Here is a 17,760-nt window from a genome sequence, read left to right as displayed (position 1 = left end):
CAATGTGTTTTTTATTCTATGTCGATAAAATACCAGTTCATTACCATTAGGTATTTTTTAATTAATCAATGAAGTTCCCATGTTCTAATATAAAATTTGTTTACTTATTTTTATTTCTAAAATTTCCTGATAAAATTTGCGATAGAACAAAAAAGAACAGTGATACCTTTTATATTAAAAAAAATATTAATCGTCAATAAATTAAAAATAGTAATAAAATTTTGTATAAATATTATAACAATGCTTATGCTGCTAAATTTTCTTTTGGAAACTTTTTACAGATTAAATATGCAAATTATATGTACGTTTATTATATCTTTAAATAAAGATATTCATCGAAATGATAAATTTATTAATCGACGAATTATTTACGAATTTTCTCTCTTTATATTAAAATCCCCTAAATAATTGCCAAAATTATTGTTTGTTTATACGAGTCAGAAATCAATTTTTAATGAATATATGTATATTCAATAAATTTTTAATTAAATACGATCTATTTATCAAATCTGATTAATTTCAAATAGTTGTATGATATTTAAAATTTAAATCAAAACCCGTGTAAGAGATTAATTCATTCGTTAAGAAGTTTTAATTATCGATAAAGCATTGTTCTCTCGATGAACTACTTCTTGAAAGTGGCTTTGAAGCAATGAGAATGACCTACTTTCGTAATTACTTCGTAATTATATATTGTGATTTCGTATCAACTCTACACACGAATAAAGGGTCCGACCATAAGCGTTGACTCCTAACGGTCTAATGGTTCTAATGTAATTAATCTTCATTGACATCATCTTCCTTGTTTTTATTTGACACGTTCTTATTCTCAACAATTTTAAAGTCATTAATCCCTTTCTTTATCCATTACAAAATTACAATTATTAATGTTTCTTTTGTTTGTCATTTATTTATTTTATTCTTTTTATGTATTACAAAATTACAATCATTTATATTTCTTTTGTTTATTCATTCACATTTATTTATTCTTTTTATACATTACACAATTATAATCATTAACGTTTCTTCTTTTATTAATTTACTCATTACTTTTTTCATTTTATAAAAAGTTATCATCATAAATCGAAAAATTTATGTTTCATAATCAGCAATGTTAAGTTAGAAATAATATTTATATTATCAACAATTTTAAAGTTAAACTAAAGATGAGTTTAATCTAAAGGCCATTTTATCTACAACATAACATCATTAAAGAAAAATTTCGTTGATACAGGTGTGCTATGATCATTAACTAGACTTCTTCTATTCTCATGGAAATACAATAGCAAACTATAACCACGATATCTCACCATACCATAAATATAATGACTTTAATACAGAAACCCGTTCTAACTTTCACAACTGGTAAGAGTGACTAGACGAACTGCTCACGGATTCTTTTTCTAGTATTGGAAGATTAGATGAATCAAAATCAATTCTGTACAACTTAAAATTACTTGCTATATCATCGAATCATAACCAAAATATTTTAAATAAAAATTATTGCAAAAATTTATGATAGATTAATGAAAATTAAATTAACCATAAAAATTACTTTATAGAAGATGTTAATAGAATAGTTAGATGTGTAATAGAAAATGTTTTATAATTTAAGCATAATCAATGTGCATAATTATTACTGAATTAATTTTTATAGAAATGATATAATTTTTATTAGGTGAGTTAGAATATTAAAAATTTTTTAATTTGAACAGTTCAAGCTCTAAAACATAATCGATATCAATATTTAAAAATAAATTTTGATAGATTAATAATAGTTTATTATATAATATATATATATATATATATATATATATATATAAGTAATATGTTTCTTCTGTTTCTTTATATTTTTATATATCTTATTATATATTTTGTATATCTTTCTTTCTTTATATTAATATAAATAAATATATATTATTAGGATACAAATAATTTAGAAATATTATTTAGTTCAAATGTCAATTTAAGCATAATCTATATCAAAAAATGAAAGATAAATTATTTATTTATATATTTTGTATTCCTTTTATTCCTTTTTTATAAAAAGTTATTCAAAGTAAAATTCTAAAGTAAAATACATTAATATCAACTAAATAAAATGTAAAAAAAAAATAAAACGTTTATTTATATATTTATATGTATATATATATTTCTTGATTTTTTTATATATTTACATATATATATATATAGATATTATTTCCTTTATATATACATATTTATTATTTGTTTTATAAGTCAAAGGGTTGTATACTTAGAACATGATCGATATCGAGAGTTCTTCGTTGAAACCAAGATTCTCTTTTGTCTCCTTAACTAAAAACTGTAGTAAAAGGTAGGAAGGTTGAGAAAACCTGTTTTCAATGGATCTCGGTGTGACTTCTGACTAACTTTCAGGTCCAGGAACGTCTCGAGGAAGCACCGGTCCCTGTGGAACCGGTATGCTCGTCTGTTTGTGACATCGTTGACGAGGTTTGCCACGATCTTCAATTCTACAGAAACGAATACGCTCGTGAATTGGTCGTACTGTTGAGAAACTCCCACTTAAAGGCACTCTTAGAAACTCACGACGCTGTTGTTGAACGTAGAGAAGCATCACCGATCTCAGAAACGATTCAACCTTTAGTCATGCCTTCCGACGAGAGAACGGAAGTTATTAGAGTCGTTGGACTCACAAGACAACCCGACGAACCATTGGTAAATAATTTTTCAAATTATATTTCATGATGATTATTTAGGTGAACTTTTGAGTTTTTCTTTTTTTAATATTTGCAAATTTAAATTTTATAAGAACAAACCAATATGAAGTTTACAATACAATTTATATGAACTTTTCGTTCACCCTAATATTTTATTTTAACATTTGTTAGGTGCAGAGGAAAAAGAGTATAGAAAAATATATATTGGAATTGTAATAGCAAATTAATTAATATTAAATACAAAGAATGTTATATTAAAGAATCACAAATTTTAAACGATCGTGTTTTAAACGACAAATTTTGATTTATTCTTACACCATTTTTTCTTTTTTTTTGAACAATCTATTAGGTAATTTTTTGACAAGATGTAAGTTAAAATATTTTAATGTTAATTTCGGTAAATAATTATCGTAAATTATTGAAAAGTCGTGTAAAATATTTCATATTACCATTTCAGTTAAATTCAATGTCTGTCCATTGAAAATTGTATTATTATATTTAACAGTTTGTCAACATTCTTTTTTATTGACAAATTAAATAATAATATTTGTTTGTAAAAGTAAATTTCAAAAATTTTACTCAACATAATTTATTATTAAATACTAATGTGTAATTGAAAAAATATGGAATATATATTTATTCACATTTTTCATGATTAAAATAATCTTTCGAATTAATAATATTCTAAAAATTAAGTTACTATATAACAATTATATAAAAATAATATAAATATTTCTATAGAATTTAAAAAAAAAAATACTGATTCGAATTAATTCAAATAAATGTTAAATACTTTTAATTAAAAATAAAAAACAAATTAATTCAAGAATAAAACTATAATTTAAAATCAAATCTATTATTTATTTATTTACGTAGGTTCTAAATTAAATATTACAAAATTATACTAATTTTGAGTGTACCACTATACGAGTACATTAAAGCAAATTCGTATAATGTTTTCAAAATAGTGCCTCTGGAATCAATCGTTTAAAGAATTATCCCACTTTCCTTGAAACAAACTATTATACGAAAAATGTTAAGAGAAATGTTGAGAATCTTAGCCAGACGGGTATCTATCTCTCTCACTCTCTCTTTCTCTTTAAATTACATTCGTCGAAATGAAAGACGGAAATGCCACATGCAGTTCATAAATAAGATTGGAAACGTTTATTATTATTCTCTCTAGTTCGATCTCACAGATTACCATGTGGCCAATAGCAATTGAATTTTCAAATTCTCCCAATTTTATCTAGTATTTCGATTTATCGAGAAAAGTAAAAATTTTATATGTATGCGAAAATATCAAAAGAATTTTCTATTAAGTATTATCAACTTCTCAGAGGTATAAACTTACTGTTTGAAATCTAAAATGAACACAACACTTGCTTCTTGTTCAGTTTTCAATGAAAACGTTCGTTTATCGTATTCTCGTGTTTAAATACGTTTATTTTCATAATGAATTCTAACAGGAACGAGGAATCTTTAAACGATTTCATTTTAACATTAATAAATAAATTTTATTATTATTTTAGAATTACTTATTATTATTCGTTCATTTTAAAATTACTCGAAGTTTCATTTTTGTTCTTTTTTTTCTTATTCTTATTTTTTCTTAAGGTCTGGTTTGATAAATAAATTTCAGAATTACATATTTATTCATTTATTTTAAAATTACTTCAAATTTCATTTTGATCTTTTTCTTATTCTTATTTTTCTTTAGGGTCAAATTTGATATATAAATAGGTTTAATAAATAAAATTTCATTGCCATTTTAGAATTATAAGAAAATATGATACTAATTAATATATTTCATTATCAATTTAGAATTTGCATCTTTTTCTTATTTTTCTTTTTTTCTTTAAGATGTGGTTTGATAAATAAATTTTATTATTATTGTAGAATTACTTATTCATTTATTCATTTTAATATTACTCAAAGTTTTATTTTTGTTCTATTTCTTATTCTTAATTTTCCTTAAGGTCTGATTTATTTAATAAATAGATTTGATAAATAAACTTATTTATTATATTTTAAAATTACTTATTCTTTCACTCATTTTAAAATTACATTAAGTTTTATGTTCATCCTTTTTCTTATTATTCTTCAGGGTCTAACAGTGCAAGTAGACGAATCTGGTAACCTGATAATCGCTAGGATTCTTGGTGGTAGTACAGCAGCAAGACAAAGACTGTTAAGAACAGGCGAGGTTATTCTGGAAGTAAATGGAAAGACTGTTCACAATCCCGACGAATTGCAACAGGCCATACAGGAGGCTAAAGAAAATCTCTTTTTAAAATTGGCCCCAGGAATTGCCAATGATGGCAGTAGACCACTCAAGTCGACGGTAATCAAAAGCATTGTTAGACTTTACTTGTTCCGCTCTGTTGATCAGTTCAACGACTATAACTTTAATATATAATTTTGTTCTTATATTTACTCGACTACGTAACATCTTGAAAACCTAATCACAACTGTGATCATAACTATCGTAATTATATAGAAGTAGTTATAGTAATAACAATATTTTTACAATTATTAAATTCTTTCGATTAATCATCTGGAATAAAAATATTTACACACATTCTTTTCAGTTTTTTTTTATGATTAGTTTTATTGGAAACTTGCAATTATTGATAATTAAACAAATTGTATAATAAAATACAACTCCAATTAAGAGGTTGTGTATATTATGTCTGTTTAAATTGTTTAACAACAAAAATTATTATTCTCTTTTTTTCTCTTTTAAAATACACTTTAAGGTCTTAGAAATAAAATATCCGTGAAAGAATACTCAAAAATTGATTTTTTTTTTTTTTAAATTTAACTAACATATTACTATATACATATTACATATTACATATTTTTTAAATTACAAATTTAAATTATAACTGTAATAATTTGTAATTAATTAATCTCGGATTTGAAATAATATTTTGAAAAATTAATTTTGAAAAGAAATAAGTTAGGATTTTTTTTTATAAGTTAAATTACTTTTTTTAATTACAGTTGATTTTGTTGGAATTTTTTTTTTTTTTTTTTAATTTACATAGAGGCTTTTAACCCTTTTAATAATAAATTTATTTTTTACAGTGTTACATGCGAGCCTTGTTCGATTACGATCCATCGGAAGATACACTTTTACCTTGCAAAGAAATCGGTTTACGTTTCGACAAAGGTAATATCTTGCAAATAGTAGACCAAGCAGATCCAAATTGGTGGCAAGCACGAAGGGTCGAAGGTGAAGGATTAAGTGCAGCTGGTCTCGTACCATCCTTGGAATTGGAAGAACGAAGAAAAGCATTTGTACCACCCGAAGCAGATTTCGTTCACAAAATAAGCATATGCGGTACTAGAATTTCGAAGAAAAAGAAAAGGAAAATGTATCAATCGAAATCAAACGGTGAATTTGACAGTGCCGAGTTGTTACTTTATGAAGAAGTTGCTAGGATGCCACCGTTTAGGCGTAAAACTTTGGCATTGGTTGGACCACGTGGGGTTGGTAGACGAACTTTGAAAAATAGGCTGATTAATAGTGATCGAGAAAAATTTGGCACGATCGTACCATGTAAGAATATAATATTCACTTTTTTATTTAATTATTATTATTTATAGGTAATTCGATTTTTTTTTTAAACGTTAGTCCTTTATTTTACATATTTTTTTTTATACCTATTTTATGAATAGATAAAAATTACTGACTTATGTTAATTTGTTATTCATCATTTGTACGAGAAAAAAATGGTTTGCAAACTAGTTTTATTGAAAATTTTAATATTAAAATTTTTATTATTTTTAATTAATTATATAATTTTAATATTATAATTTTTATTATATAATATTTTATTCTATATATCGACGTTAAATAGTTATCCATCATTTGTACCAAACAAAAAGATTTACAGACCTGTTTTATATTGAAAATTTGTATTATTTTTAATTAATTATATAATTTTAATATTATAAATTTTATTATAATATTTTATTATATTATTAACTATATATCTATGTTAATTCGTTATCCATCATTTGTACGAGAAAAAAAAATGGTTTACAAACTCGTTTTATTCAAAATATTAATATTAATTAAATCATTAATTTTTATTCGCGAATTTTAACAAAAATCTTCTTAAACACTTTGCATATTTTTATTTATAGTTTTATAAAAGATTTACAAATTTTATTGTAAACAATAAAAATTCTTTATTTCATTATTAAAATATTTTCAAAATTATATTTAATAAATTACACAGGATTATTTAATAATAATTAAAATAATAAATATTAATTATTATATATATATATATTTATTTTCAGACACATCACGTCCTCCAAGAGTTCTCGAAGAAGATGGAAAAAGTTATTGGTTTACCGATAGAGAAAGTATGGAACAAGATATCAGAGAACATCGGTATTTAGAATACGGTGAACATGGTGGTCATTTATACGGAACAAAATTAGATTCAGTTAGAGAATTAATAAGAGCAGGAAAGATGTGTGTCCTAGATTGTAGTCCAGCAGCATTGAAGATACTTCATAATAGTACAGAATTTATGCCTTACGTTATCTTTATAGCAGCACCAGGAATGGAACAATTAAAGAGTTTATATGACCTTGGAAGGTCTACAGGAGCAAGCAGTAGAAATTTGACGGTATTTATACTAATCAAATAATATCTTTCATTTATATATTTATAATTCAAAGTAACTCGAAATTTTATTAATTAATAAGCAGTAATTTTATTAGATTAAATTATTTAATGAGTTATTTTTAATTTTCTGTTTTTTTGTTTTTTTTTTTTTTTTATCGTTTTCGTAGAATCGTAGTTTATCCTTGTAAATAATAAACGTTAGATTTGATAAATGTTGTGATAAATGAAAATTATGTGAATTTCTTTTTTTTTTTTTTTTTTTTTTTTAAGATAAACGTGTTTGTAAAATATTTCATTGCTGCGCGTATACATGAATAATTATATAAATATTAATTATATATACAGGATGTATCAAAATTTTCCAATCAAACTGCGAGAGCATGTTTTACAAGTGGAAATAAATAAAAATGGTTTTTTTTCGGAGTGTAGTTAGAATTTTATTATATCTTCGTAAAAAAATATATTTTGTTTTCTTATTTCCACTTAATAGAATACGTTTCCGCAGTTTTACCAATAAACCCCGAGACACCCTGTATAAATGCATGATACACATTCAATGATGTTTAATCTTTCTTGCATGCAAATTTGATCAACGCGTTTACCTTGATAAAACATTAAAAATAATATTATCTAAATGGCGTTTTTTAAAAATTAATTTAAAAGTCCAAGCTAATTATTGAATTCCATTAGCGTATTTTATTTGCATATTAGAAATCTTTGAGCAATTATGAAAGCAAAATTCTTGCCAAGTATTGAACAGTATTTTATTAATAGAAATATTTGCATTTGTTTAGCAACATTTTATTACTATTAGCATCATATATATCTGAATTTTGAAATATTTTTTTACATGTAATTTGTTAATTTTATATTATTATTGGAGATTGGCAACTAATTCAATACAAATTTTAAAAGGCCATTTATTGACAAAATATCGATTGCAAATTTTGTCGATAGATGGACTTTTAAAATCAGCAATCATAGGGATCCTGTAGGAGGGATGCGCCATGTACATTGCTGGGGAACCGGAACTCGATTTTGCGCGCGAATGATTCAAATATTGAAATAATTATGAAATAATGAATTGCATCAAATACAGAAAAAAATGAACTATATTTAATGATAATTAAAAATTTATATTGAAATAGAATAGGTTACACGAAAAAATTATTATAAATTCAAGCGGTCCCCCAAAATTTTCAGCCAATGGCACATGAGCTGAATATGAATGGCGCATCCCTCCTATAGGATCCCTAAGCAATCACTTACAATTAATTGCCAACCCAATAATTAAAAAAAAGAAAAAAAAATTTGTTTAGCAATTATTCGTTAAGCTTGATCATCCCCTAATATGATTTGATCCCATTTTTTTAAATGTATTTGATGTTCTTCGCTTGATAGTTTGACCGGCAGAGTTCGATAAGGTACAGCTCGAGGAGGGCCAGAACATTAGAATCCCTTGCATCTTTATACGAGGTTTGTGTTGCATGATGCATCATCATTATTTTCTTTTTTCATTTTTATCATTTTTTTTTTTTTTTAATTCTATTAGCTTGTACATATTTTTGAAAGTAAATATTATTAATTTTATTGTTGGATACACGTCGTTATAATAATAAAAATTATAATATAAAAATATAAACTACAAAAAAGAAAAGAAAGAAAAAAGAAAAAGAAGAAAAGAAAACAAAAAATTAAAAAAATATATTTGTTTTATACAGGAAGACGATTTAAAATCAACATTGGAAGAATCTGCAGCTTTGCAAAGGGCCTATGAAAAATATATCGATTTAGTGATCGTCAATGAAGATTTCGATCAAACCTTTAGACAAGTTGTTGCAGCGTTAGACGCATTGGCTACTGAACACCAATGGGTACCAGTCAATTGGATTTATTAATTAAAAATTATCAACACAGACGTAAACAAAGTTTTCGTCTTTTCGAACAAAATGTATCACGAGTCTCGGATGCAAACACGTTTACGAGTGTGAGAAAGAATTAAAACTATTACTGCCGAATAATCGCGATTGTAAATCGTGAATTTAAATAGGCTATTATTTAGGTGAAAAATCGTGCTAAGACGTTTATACAATAACGTTTCAACTGTTCGATATTCCTTATCGAATATCGTTAATCGTTTTTATTATAATCGACACGTGAAAAGCCAAAAAATTGTAAAATCATTTTTTGTTTTTGTTTTATTAACCCATTTAGATCTGTTCAAACTAATTGATTTCGTGATATTTTATAACATTATTATGATATCAAGCATATTTATGCCAAATACTTAAAATATGATACGAGAAAAAGTTGTCTGTGGGGCCTGGATATCTCAGTCGATAAGACAGTTACACCAAAAAGTAAAAAATTCTGGGTTTTAAAATCGTCCTAGTTACAATTACTCCAGCTGTTCAATTTTTTCACAATCCTACAAAATTTTATTATTAATATAATTACAAAATATTTAAAATTGATTAGAAAACATTAGATAAATAATAAATATTTTTGCGAATTTTATTAGAAATCATGTATTTCGCATACAGAAGATGTACCAAAAGTGGTAAAAATTTATTTAGAAAAAGAAAGTAATTATTTATTGATATATAGAATTACATTATTTTAAGATATAATTTTTAAATTAAAATGTTGTTAAAAAAGTATGGGTGCCACGATTTTTGAGTTTCAAATATCTGTCAAAAATAATTTCGAATTTTACAGTCATATTATAAATACGACTTTTGGGACATCTTCTGTAGCTGTAAAATAAATTAATATAAATTTTTTTAAACAAATTACACCTTATACAATAGATCTAAATGGGTTAATACGAAAAATTATTATATATAGATTTTATTATATGCGTTATAATTATTTATGCGAATATTAAGTATTAACGCCTAAAAATAGACAATATATTTAAAAATCATCTATCAGTTCCAAACATTTAATGTAGCTTATGATATCAGCAACGTATTAAACATTTAAGTACTAAAAGTACAAGTACGTTGCTATATTATCATAAATGAATTAGGTGTAATATTAAATATTCCCATTAAATAATTATAAACTATATACATATATATAAAAGAAACAAACAAACAAACAATACATTAATTATTCTATATTAATTCCGTGTCAGGAAGAAAACTAATCGACATAATTTTTCATTTCAACCAAATCCGAACGTCTCATGCCGTTTTTTTGTAGGAAGTACAATCGTAGAATTGATGTTAATTTTTTTTAAGTTCATAAACGAGATTATTTCGCCATTATATGTAACACAGCATCTCTACTGTCTTATATGTAAAGATATTTTCTGTAAGGTTTCTTCTTGAAGTTATTTTTTTGTTCTCTTTCTTTTTTGTGTTCATATATATTAATTTATAATATTTCAAATTTTATATATATATATAGATAAAATAATGTCACAAACAAACAGGAATATATCCCGGTTTGTTTTATTTTTTAATTTAATTTTGATCGATTGGATCGATCAAAAAAATGGAAAACTTAAGAAAAAGCATTCAATCGCCGTCCAATTATTTTTAAGATAATATACGTTTCGTATTTTTAAGTTAGAATCATCTTTTTCTGTGCAGGATCACGTATATATACTTTAGATATATATATATTATATTATATTGTATAGAGTGTTTCGTAATATGTGGGGCCAACCTCAGAAATGAAGGAGGGACAAGAAAATTGTGTCTTATTTGACTTTGTTTCACAATTAAAGCCACTTTTGTGTTTCAATAATGTCATTCAATTGTATTACTAAAAATTCATCATACCTTATATTTTGTTAATTAACAAAATGAAACATTGAACTTTCAAGTACCTTATGCCTTATATAAATAATAGTAATAATAATAATAAATTTCAATCATTTCGGTTTAATGAATTTAATTTCAAAGCTCAATTTTCTTACTAGAATTATTTCATTATTTTTTATTTACTGTGCGTTAAAAGTTACAAGTGCGTAATTAGATTTTTATTTTTGAGATTATATGAATACAATTATATATTTTATATTCAATATTAAATAACTTCAAAGACATATGTAAAAAAAATTTTCAACAGATTTAACTCGTACCTTGGAATATTTTAAAAATCTTCGAAATTTAATGATACAATTGCAAGCTTGAATACAAATTGATAAATGCAGCTTCTATAAAAATAAATTGTTACAAGTTATTAGATCACAAAAATGGCTAAAACTTTAAAATCAAATAGAAGAGAATTTTGTTCAATTGCATTTTTGTCCCCTTTTCACTTTAGAAGTTGATTCAACATATTACGAAACATACTTTTTTTTAGATTGAAAACGATCACGTTCATACTTATATTTTATTTTTTATTGTTTTTGTTCTAATAGATAGATGATATATCAATTGTAAGATTTCGTTGATTTATTTCATTTAGTATTAACATTATTATTATTATTATTATTATTATTATTATTATTATTATTATTATTTTCTTTCTCTTGTTTTCTATTATCCACGAATCGCCTTCGATGCTCGTACTTACATGCAAAATCATAATTCCTGGCATTGAGTGCCTTAAAAATAAGCTCATTCTCTTATTCAGAGTTTGATGCAAAGACCTACACTTTGTCGAAGATTAAAAAAAAATTAAAAATAAAAAATGTCTTATGTACGGGTTTTTACGTAAGTATTATTAAGATATTTTCTAACGTGTAGCACACTCACTCACTCACTGGCATACGTATACAAATTGATTAAATAAAAATACAAATTGTTCACTTGCGTACAAGGAAATATTATAAAAAGAATTAATGCAATGCATGATGATGATAACGATGATGATGATGTATCGAAAAAGGGTGCGATTTTCATCGGACCAAATGATACATAAAATAAATAAAATTTATCAAGTATTTGTTATATATATATATACATGTAAATAAGACTCATTTCATTAATAATCCGAATTAATTTACACCTATTATATATTTTCATGATTACTTTATGATTTTATATTATTGTTTTATTTTACAATTCTTCATTTAATTAAATAAATAGACAATTATTTTCAAATATATTTCATTTCAAATTTATTTTATTCGTGAATACAGTACACACGCAATTTGCTCGATGAATTATATCATTCTCCACCATCTTTTTTTGTAAAGAAAGATAGAAACAATGCTTCTACAGATCAATGCAATTAATTCGTTTGACAATAATGTAAATTGTGAATAAAAGATGTTACTGAATCTCTAATCGAAATTATTGCAAATTCTGATTTTATCACGTGACGGTTTGTTATGTACGATAATCTGAATTAAATGAATAAATAATTTATTAAATAAATACTTAAGATCTTTGATTTACTTGGTACTTTTAATACGTGAATTTTTAAAGAATATATTTCTGTTGAATTTTCAAAGTACAATATCACGCTCATGCGAAAACAATTAATATTAAAATTTCAAGAACAAAAAATTGTTTTTTATTTTAATATCGAAAATGAATATAATTTATTTTTGTTTTTCTATATTAAATTTTTAATTTTTTTTTTTTTTTTTTTTTTAGTAACAGAAAGCAAATAGGATATTTTTTTGACTAACTTTGTATATAAAACCATAATAGGTAACTTAAATCAAAGGAACGATTGTAAATTAGTATTTTTTAATATGGTAAATTATTTATTATTTATATAAACGTATTTATTTACTTATTTCCATTATTTACATTTGATAAAAAAAGAATTCAAATCCATCGGTAACTTACCAACAGTAAATTATATAAAACAGTACCAAAAAAGAATGCTGGGTCTATTAACAAGAATCCTGCAAATAGTTCATTGAACTTTCTTCTATTTCCGCCAGATGTCAGAACTAATTCAACTTCAAGCATATTTATTTGAATATCGGTAAAGAAGAACATCGTTATCTATTTTTTTTTCTTACTGATTAAAAATTTTATTACTATCAAATTTACGTAATCATAATTATTAATAAATTATAAAATATTAACTATTTATAATAACAGTCTACAAAACGTTCAACAAATATAATAAAATGATTTTATACTTTCGTCATAAACTAAGGAGTCGATAAAAAAGATAAGTAGAACCTAAATACATTAGGATGTTGAAAAAAAGAAAAGGGGAAAAGTTAATTATATTATATAATATACTAAAACGTTATATAGATAGATCTTTAACTGATAGGAAAAATACCTAAGTAAAGAATAGACGCTAAAGAATCTCTGCGAAAGGATTTTGAGATACATCAATGTGAGGACGTTTTATTACAGTTTTCATCCGCAGATTAGCCCCTTTGGAACCATCGATACTCGATTCAGGAACTTTATAACCCTCATAAAAGTATCTATTTGGTGTTTTCGACTGGACCGACTAGCTTGGAGAAAATCGAACAAAAGGTCTCTCTCTTTCTCTCGTTCACATATTTTTATAGAATTTTTCTCGGTATACGTAAAACGATGTTTTTTCTTTTTTTCGTTTCGGGGGTCCAATTATGCCTGGTAGCCGACCAAACCTTTTCAACTTCTTAAAGAAACTCTGAGATCCCATCCTTTTTTTAATTTCTTCCTTATCCTGATTTCTTTCTTTAAAAGTAGAACTCACAGATAAATGTAAAAAGATAGTCAGTCACTTTTATTCGTAAAAGAATTATTTCTTTTTTATGGTGCACGCATTAGGAGTAAATAGAAAATATTTTCTTTCATTCCTACCAGATCTCACGATAACTTTTTTTTCCTTGGTAATTCATATACAAATATGAAAAGAATAAATGATATGTCAAGTATAATATCATTATACCTAGAAAAACTTTTATTTTGAATCAATTCGTTAATAAAATCTGAAAAAAAACGGAACTATCAAAATCAATCAAAATAACTACAAAATCTAAAACAAATCTCCATTAATTTTATATATGTATATATATATATATGTGTGTGTGTGTGTGTTTATTAATACATATATTTAACTTAAAAATATTTGATTTATCAAAAACTGGATAATGTATTTTACATAACCTAATATATCAATGATCAGCCATTTAAATTGGTTTGATATAAACTGTTATACATCAATATTATAATAAATTAATATACATTTTTAACTTAAAAGTATTTATTTTATCAAAAATTGAAAGTTGAAAAAGAAATTTTAAATTAAAAAACATTTTATTATATAACCTAATATACCAATGATCGACCATTTAAATTGGTTTGATATAAACTGTTATACATCAATATTATAATAAATTAATATACATTTTTAACTTAAAAATATCTACTTTATCAAAAATTGAAAGTTGAAAAAGAAATTTTAAATTAAAAAACGTTTTATTACATAATCTAATGTATCAATTTAATCAGCCATCTTAAGATCAGCCATTTTAAATAATCTGATATAAACAATTATACATAAATTGTAAAGAATTCTAATAATAATATCGTTAACAAAAAATAAGAAATTATTTACATGTTTTAATGTAATTTGTCTACATTAATTTTTATTTACGTAGAATAAGAAAATGTAATTTTCTTTCTTATTGTTGTAAAATTTTTTCTTCTCATCGAATCTTCGCGAGAGGATTCTTGTTTATCCTACGATCGAATACTACTCCTCATCAACAAAAAAAATATCATTGCCAACACACAAACAAACACACACACACACACACATACACAGAAAGTCGCACAAAGTTTACTCCAAATCGAGCAAAAGATATGAGAGGAAAAAAGTAGAAGGAGGAAGAGGAGGAGGAGGAGGTGGATGTGGATGGGTAGAGATTGGTCGGTTTGTTCGTGTGTATCACAGTCGTCGAAGTACTCGGGGGGTTGGGGTTTCAAGGGATGAAGTGGTGGTCTGGGGTAGTCGGACATCGATCTGGTAGTTAACTTCAGGGCTCCCATGGGACTCGTTGGCACCTACGTAGCTTTATCGCTTTTTAGTGTGCGTATTCTTGTAGATTTCTCTACTGCTATGTGATTCTCCTACATTTATAGGTTTATATATTATTATACACATGTATATATATATTTACTTAAATGTACATGTGACGTTTGAATAACCATAGCATTTATTGCCATTAACTATACGATACCATTTCGTATACATTTTTATATTAAACGTGTTTTTTTTTATTTACTTTTTAGTTATTCGTATTCGATTTTAACAAAATTAATTCGAAAAATTTCATGATTTTTATTACCAATGTGTTTGGTATTAAAAAAAATATATATATATATATGAATATACAAGGTGTCCCATATAACTCTTTTCACGATTTTTCAAATATTTGAAATAACCTGACAAAAAAATATTTTAAATGAAAATTGATCTGTTTCTGATTAATTATACATAGCAATATTTTATTTATATTATTATTTATATAAATTATTCCTTGCTAATCAGGATTTATTCATTTACAATAATTTAAATATATATATAAATAACAATAATAATATTATTTTATAATAAAATAATAAATAATTGTAATACATTAGGTTAGAGAGAGAGAGAGAGAGAGAGAGAGGGTGGTTTTCAATTGTTTAAAAAAATCAAACGTATAATATGTTATTTTATTTATTACATTTCGTTTTTTACTTTTGTACACACACTTATATACAATAATTCTCTGGTTAAATTTTCTTCTTATTGTCCAAAACGTTCTTAAAAATAACAAAGTTCAATCATATAGATAACAAATTTTTATATATATATATATATATGTATATATATATGTGTGTGTGTGTGTATGTGTATATATATGTATATAAAGATGTTCAAATTTAAAACCAAAAAATGTACAAATGGAAAAATGTAGAAGTTAACGCTTAAACAAATATTGGCAATTTAAGATCCGTTTAATTACAAAAATGAAAATTGTTCGTTGTTAATAATTACCATAAAAATGTATTATCCTAAAATAAGGATAATAAAAACAATTTATACATTTACATATTATCATATTATTGTTATTTCTATTTGTTTAAGATTATCACACGATTTTAATCAAAAAGTAGTATATAACAAATATTCATTTAAAAATTTATGTAGGGGAAACTGGGATTATTACCAGGACTATATGTAGAATCGAGCATGTTAAATAAAATAATTATTCGTAAGAAAATTAATCGAACTAGGTTAGAACAGTCTCCCAAAATAAAAAATAAAAAACAAATGAAAAACTTTGTTTCGCGTCCTGATAAAGTCAAATCAATTAATTTAATTTTTGTTATTATTAATCCTTCATTTTTTGTTAACCAGTTAACTGTAAAGGATTTTTTCAAAAAGTGATAACTCCATAATTAAAACTAATTAATTTAAATATCAAATTAATACAAATTTCAGAGCACACACATATATCAAGCAATAAAACATTAAATAACCTAAAATAAATTTGTGTTATTTTTTTTTTTTTGCAAATTATAATACAATTTGTTTATATTGAAAAGAATCTTTAAATAGGATGATCATTTTTTTTTTAGATAAGTCAGATAATCGGATAAAAAAGATTTGAAAACATACTTTGTATTTAATTAAAAACTCTGACGGAAATTATTAAGTGGGCCACATAATACCCTTAAGTACCTTAATTGCGTTTTATATTTGTAAACCTTTAGTTTGATTTTTTTTTAAATAATATTAATCGTTACTTAAAAGTTTTACAAATATTTTAAATTAAGTTAAAACTTATACTCTAATTCAATGTTTAATAACATAATTGGAAACGATTGTAACAATCTGGAATCGCTTGTAACAATTATAATGGAATTAATTTATAATCTAAAGTGAAATAATAAATTCACTTAACGAATTCGCTTAATGAAAAGTGCATTTGACAAAATGTTTGTTTTTTATATATTTGTCGCTGCAATTACGATTGCGATTAATTTTTCGCATATTTTTGTAATAATAAAACATCTTGATTTTATGAAATTAATTATGTGTTATTATCAACCTATGTAAGTATTTACAATTGTTCCGGAACTGAAATATAACATTTGTTCCGTTTCTATTTAATTATTAATAACTTGCATATTACACGATGGCATACAATGAAATTGTTGTAACTTAACAAAATTAAATAATGGAGTAACATTTCCGTACAATAACATTTGAAATAAACATAATAAATTTTCGTATAATCGTATTTCAAAAATCATAAAATTTCTACCACCCCTAATTACCCCTACATATATAATATATATCTATATATATATATATAAAAAAAAAAAACAAGAATATTTATACATGTCATATTAGTTAAACGATTCTTACGATATTATTATTAACAAACAAAGAAATTCACTATTATTATAATATAGTACTTACAATTATTAATAAGTAATGAAATATTTTACAAATGAATTATATATAAAACCAATGTTATTATATATATATACAATT

General features: G+C 24.2%; 1 protein-coding gene across 4 annotated transcripts in view; it reads left to right on the top strand.

Moving 5' to 3' along the window:
* Window positions 1-12,262, top strand: part of vari (MAGUK p55 subfamily member vari) — a 36,134-nt gene extending 23,872 nt beyond the window's left edge. For 3 of the 4 annotated variants that reach the window (XM_015319023.2, XM_015319026.2, XM_089175939.1), the window contains 6 exons: window positions 2,398-2,697; window positions 4,807-5,043; window positions 5,790-6,264; window positions 7,014-7,348; window positions 8,749-8,823; window positions 9,069-12,262. In XM_015319023.2, the coding sequence (XP_015174509.1) occupies window positions 2,398-2,697; window positions 4,807-5,043; window positions 5,790-6,264; window positions 7,014-7,348; window positions 8,749-8,823; window positions 9,069-9,245 (1,599 nt within the window). In that variant the 3' untranslated portion in view covers window positions 9,246-12,262. The remainder of the gene's footprint in view (window positions 1-2,397; window positions 2,698-4,806; window positions 5,044-5,789; window positions 6,265-7,013; window positions 7,349-8,748; window positions 8,824-9,068) is intronic. The other variant, XM_015319025.2, reaches the window with a different exon arrangement.
* Window positions 12,263-17,760: the final 5,498 nt, after the last annotated feature.

This window comes from Polistes dominula, unplaced genomic scaffold (genome assembly GCF_049000335.1).
Source record: "Polistes dominula isolate Pdom_NZ unplaced genomic scaffold, Pdom_raw_medaka contig_21, whole genome shotgun sequence".
NCBI classification, from domain to species: Eukaryota; Metazoa; Arthropoda; class Insecta; order Hymenoptera; family Vespidae; genus Polistes; species Polistes dominula.
This window is presented reverse-complemented; position numbering and strand designations above follow the sequence as displayed.